At 41.7% G+C, this 6,000-nt stretch overlaps 1 protein-coding gene across 1 annotated transcript in view; it reads right to left on the reverse strand.

Moving 5' to 3' along the window:
* The window catches only part of LOC126470674 (uncharacterized), a 1,002,968-nt gene extending 998,340 nt beyond the window's left edge, over positions 1 to 4,628 (reverse strand). Inside the window, exons 1-2 of the mRNA XM_050098669.1 lie at positions 4,604 to 4,628; positions 4,133 to 4,303 (exon numbers count right to left, since the gene is read on the reverse strand). Coding sequence (XP_049954626.1) covers positions 4,133 to 4,303; positions 4,604 to 4,628 — 196 coding nt within the window. The remainder of the gene's footprint in view (positions 1 to 4,132; positions 4,304 to 4,603) is intronic.
* Positions 4,629 to 6,000: the final 1,372 nt, after the last annotated feature.

A 6,000-nucleotide genomic window follows, 5' to 3' on the forward strand; every position in this document is an offset into this window, starting at 1 on the left:
ATAAAAGAAATAACTGAACGCTCTATATGCTCCAAGTCTTACTTCCCGCCTTGGTTATCAACCTGAAATAAATGAAACCTAGCTATTTAAGAATGGAGTCAGGCACTGTGACCATTTACTTAACCCAGCGTTTGGTTCCAACAGAAGAAAACACTTTGTGAAATTTAAGAACTTCTTAGTGCCTTCGCAGATTGTTAACGATAGGAACCATTTACGGATTGTCTGGAGCAGCGCTACGCAAGTTTGTATCGGCGACGCACGGGCTCGCACTACACGATCTTAATCTGACGTGCCCGTGTTGCGCACTCGGAAAGGTAATTTAGTGAGTCCGGCCTGAATGGTGGTGGACTTAATTTGGTACATCCTGTAGCACATTATAGTGACTGTTAATCGATAGCCCCCTAAGCTGAAGCTCGTTAACGCCTTTATTAGTTTACTATACTGAAAGCAATAACTGGCGTTATCGCCGACGCTCAGCTATGTCCCACTAATTACCACTAAACTCCTGGGCGGCGCAGTAAAACGTTCGTTTTTATCACACATGAGCGTGGTCTCAAATGGGAAAGCTGCCAGTTAAGAAGTTAACCTGCAGCTACAGTAAATGTCCGCCATACTCCCGCATGTCATAGTTGATATGAAAGTGACAAGGACTATGACTAGGAAGCAATTTTAAGAAGCAAATGGTGGAATTGTAAAGTGCGTCCTAACTGCTACAGGCAGAAAGATACACGTACTTCACAGCAACATTTGTATCGTACGATTGGCTCTATGAAAGTGGCAGGATTAGATTGCGAGTGATATTTGCTTCCTATGTTGTCTCTGGAAACATAAAGCACAAGGTTAAAGCATTAGTAATAGTTTGATTTTTCTGTTGCCATCGGTAAGACGCATGTAAGAAGAGGAAAGCAATAATTTCAGAACGCTCACTCGGAATTAGTTTTTCGTGTAACTTACAGGGTCTTTAAAAGTAACTCTCATCATACTTTCGCGCTATCTTAATAACCTTAAAATAAATAGAGGCGTTCGAGATTTGGTATCACTAATGCGTCAGTCTGGACTCGATTTTGGTCTGCTTATGCTAGTTATTCGGCTTTACGGCAAATTTCTAATCACTTACTGCAAGTGCGTATTTTTTAGCACTGTATGTGTTAGGACGTACGCGTATTTCCTGCATTAGCCTCATTTTGCTTTTACATTACTGTTCAGAGTAAATTATTAAGTTTCTGTCTTTTTAACATAATTGTATTCCTGTTTTACGACGTATGTTTCCCAAGAATGTACTGGGCCACTGTATGTCAGTATCTCTACTCACGTTGTGTTTTATTTTAGGATGGCAAATATGCTTCTGAGTTTCGTTTACGGTACTGCGTGGCAACTGTATGGCCACGAAGCAACGTCATGCCAACAACATGGCAGTTACAAAAAGACGTAAAAGAAGCTTTGTTTACTCGGCTGCTTTCACAACAAAGTATCATACAACATGCGCACCAGGCGCGTGTGCGTACACACACGCAACAAACACACACAAAATTAACTATAGGATCATCTAGTGAAATGCGTATAGAAGAGGAACCAATGCAAATATGTTGATGAAAATATTTTGTGGGTCCCAGCTACACAGGGAGAATGATCATCATAATGAAATAAGAGAAATCAGAGCTCGCACGGAAAGGTTTAAGTCTTCGTTTTTTCAGCGCTGATGTAGAGTGGTAAGATGGAAAACAGTTTGAAGATAGTTCGATGGACCCTCCGCCATGCACTTAATTGTAAATTGCAGGGTAATCATGTAGATGTAGATGAAAGTACAATTCTTATTTAGTCATCGGAAAATACGCACATTTCACTATAAACTTATCTCTAAGATGGACTAAGATGGAACGTATTGCTCATATGGTGACTGTGTTTTCCTTAAAACTTAAAGAAAGAACTGTATCACTGGCTCGCGAAGAATGGTCTCAGTACGGATGCTGAAAAGAATGGTCATCATTAACTCTCTATTAATTAGCTTGTTTACGAACTTATGCTGACAGATGCGGCTGGCTATTTCAAAATCTGTTCGCGATATGATGTACCCTCTTTTTGAAACAGTTTCTGCGCGAACAAATTTTTATATTTGCGTTAGTTGGTTTCTTACGCAGAAGTTTTACACATTACCTAACAGCGATAACCGTTGTATAAAAGTGCTATCGACAGTATAAGAACAGTGGACTGAAAAACCATTATTTAGGAAATTGTTTGAAAAGTAATACTGAACCTATGTCCAATTCATGATTCTACAGTGAATATTAATAGTAATGTTATAAAGACCATTCAGTTTGACTAAGCCCTGAAGATAGTAGTGTGTATCGTTATCTGTCATATTTTTGCAAGTAGTTCATTCTGCTCTAGCTGTCAACTCCAAACTTAACGTTATCATATGCAGGTGTCAGACTTCACTGCACTCGCGTGTGGCAAGATATAGGTTTTGTTCGTCCGTTAAAATTACTCATAACTACTTTCTTAAACAAGGATGTTATTCATTCCCATACCTAATTGGGCTAGCGACCGTTTTTCTTTTTTATTCTTGGAACAGTGTGGATAAGTAAATTATTGTTTGTTACTGTTTGAATATTTACGTAATTCTGACTTTCACTTCCGATAAGCCACTTCCGTTAGGTACAACACGGTCAACATAACAAAATTCCTCTCAGAGGGTAACACTGCTCTGCTTCTTCATACTATAGTTACTTGAAGAAGAATAATTTCATTATACGAACTTCAGCTTTGAGGTTATGGTATAGTAGTAGCAGACAGAAGTGTTATAGGTGGCTTTTCCGAAACAGGACTACTTTGTTCTGTTGGGGCTTAGTACGTAATAAGCCAAACTTGGTATTTGATTGTATAAGCTACGTAAATACGTATTGCAGTGTTATAAACTGAACTGATCACTGATTGGAAATGATTATGTTCGTCAACTTGGAGACCATTTGCAGCCTTTCATGGACTTTATGTCCCCAAGAACGATGTCATCTCACCGGGTCACAATTGTTCGCAATTGGTTTGATGAACATTCTGAACGGTTTGGGCGAGTGACTGGGCCACCCACATGAATCCCATCGAACATTTATGGGATACAATCGAGAGGTCAGTTTGTGCACAAAATCCTGCACCTGCAACAATTACGCAATTATGGATGGCTGTAGAGGCAAGAAGCATTGCTCAGTATTTCTGCAGGGGGCTTCAAACGACTTGTGGAGTTCATGCAGCGTCGAATTGCTGACTACACTGGGAAAAAGGGGATTCGTCACGATATTAGGAGGTATTCCATGACTTTTGTCACCTCAGAGTTGTTGCGTGTTTAATCCTGCTGCCAGGACCGGAATATTGGTCAGGCGGCACTGTGCAACGCCTTCTCTGCCGCAGTAGGGAGCTGAATTACGCCGTTCCGTAGCCTGACACTTCACTTGCTCCGACCTGGCAGTACGATCGTCTTCTACGGCTACCGACGCCGAGATATACTCCACGCCAGTCGACCGTTCGATGTGGGCCTACTGTCGCGCCTATGCCGTACGCTAGCTGCTGGTCCACGAGCTGCTGCTATATCCGACGATTCTGGAGCTCGAGCTGGAGCCGCCTACAAGGTGATTTTCTCTGGTACCGGGCCTCTCTGGTGTGCTTCGGGTTCGCAGCCTGCGCTCCATTACGCCTCGCAGCTGACCTACTGCCAGAGCCGCCGCCTGACGCGTCTCGAATTCACGTCACCAACCTTTGGTGAGCCCGCTTGCCAGGCCGGCGAACACGTGCTGTCGCAGCCGAACTCGCCGCCTTATGCTTTGCTGAGGCAGACATTACAGCCGGGTCAACGCACGCCCTCGAGTCGCCGCCTTCACAACTTCGTGAGCATCTTGCTAAATAAAGAGTGTATTTTCCATTTGAGCTCCACTGATTCCACGAATGGCGAGTTACCGATGTTAAGCAGCACATCATCCTACATTCTGGCTTATGAGACGACCATCCTGGCGAATAATCGAGGTTTAGCCCACTAAAATATAGGTATTACCCTCTTTGTGACTGCCGATTTATGCTGACGTGATCAGTTTTTGACACCAGGCTATAGTAAGCTTTTCCCAACGTGTGGGTAACTTTGACTTACCCTTCTTGAGCACGAAGATGCAGGGGTGGTCGAAGAGGAAGTCCCGGAAGGAGTTGCACTCCGGGTCGACGTGCGGCTCGCGGCAGAGGCAGGTGGGCTTGAAGAACGGGAAGGCCTGCAGCGTGCGCAACGCCGCTTGGCACTTGGTCACCGTCACCGTCGAGCACGCCACTGCAACCGCATCGTACAATATGATGAGTAACACTGACAAATATGTCACATTTTATTTGTAAATAAGCTGCATGCAAACCGGAAACGGACTTCGTACAAAAGTTTATCAGGTACCACCAATCATTCATTACCAACTGAAATACGATAACCGTTTTTTCCATTAAAAGAACAAGTTAATTTTAAAAATAGTTCGGAAATGTTTTGAATAATTTTAACCTTACACTGCAAACTCCTAAAAAATTGATAAGACACTGAGGGACGCCGGTACGGCACGCAGGCCAAAAAAATAATAACACATACTGTCCGCCGGCGGCCTCCGCAGCATTCCGTTCCCCGCGGCGGTGCAAAATCGTTTTAAAGTCTCTATCTCCTTCAAAAACACGCAAAAATTCTGAAATTCTCGTGTATCGTGTTCTGAGTATGTTAAAAATCTGTTAACTTTAATTACGGCCAGAGCTTCTCTTTTTTTCTTTTTTCTTTTTTTGTTTTAAGCGATTGAAGTTTTCCCGACGGAGAAATAATTTCAAACTTAGCGAGTGATACCTGGAAAACTGTATAATCTCACAGAAACACTTTTTGTTTTCCATTCCTTACCAAACTACCTCGTTCGGCAATGGGTCTTCCTAATATTTTGTACATCATTTTGTTATGAATAACTTTAGAAAAACTGTGTTTATCTGCTATTTTATCAGTACTGACTTCTTAAAAAACATGCATTTTAATGCATCTGTCTCCAGCAAAAATTATGTAAAAATTATCGTCGCAGAGCATAGGTGGACTGGGTTCACAAGAAAGGTCCCTAATCAACTTTCAGTGTGATACAACGACCACTTCAGACACCATATTGCTTTGTGCCCATCTTGATACTGAACAAACGTTTTTATTCATGCCTGGTATAGCAGAAATGAGATACTTACAACTGGTAGTTGGATACAGTTGGAATTCGTAATCGTGTAAGTGATAGTTTTGGCACTGTGTCTGTTAAGTTGCTATGGGATTTAGTGAAAAATACTTTTTGACAGCACTGTAATAGCATTATGGGAACGTCGCGATTCACAATGACAATTATGTATGAAATGTTCTCTTTTTATCTTACCGCATCAGTATTAAAGCTGCTCTGAAAACCATACAAAATTTTGCTGCCCTTAACAACCTCTCAGGAATACAGGAGACCTGCGATTATTTCAAAATATTGGTTGCTGACGTTTGACTGTCCACGGGTTGTTGACGGAAATGTATGGTTCTCAGAGTATCCGATGATGCTTGATACTTCGTACATATTGAATTTTCTATATGCAGTTCTCCTTGTGCTAGTTTGTTGCTTTCTGAAGTTACTGTTCAGCGCAAAAGAACATAAAATATTCTTCAGAGAACCACAGAAACACAAAATCTACATTTCCCTTGTTTTTAAAATGAGTTGGAGAATATTGTTAGGTTTACTAAACATGTTCCAAATATTTCGAAATGCAATAATGGATGTAAATTCTGACCAAAATATTCTGAAATGCATCCGACCAAACAAAAATCTCTTTTTCTTTTACGTCGAATAATCGGACTGATCAAACATTGACGATACCATAAATAACTACATATTAACGGAGACGGACGCTGACGTCACGATTTTGGGTGAACGTGTGACAACGTCAGTGTACTAGAAGTGGACGTGCACAGCATCTGTAATACTGGGCAGCCAGCCG

Source organism: Schistocerca serialis, chromosome 3, assembly GCF_023864345.2.
Source record: "Schistocerca serialis cubense isolate TAMUIC-IGC-003099 chromosome 3, iqSchSeri2.2, whole genome shotgun sequence".
NCBI lineage: Eukaryota > Metazoa > Arthropoda > Insecta > Orthoptera > Acrididae > Schistocerca > Schistocerca serialis.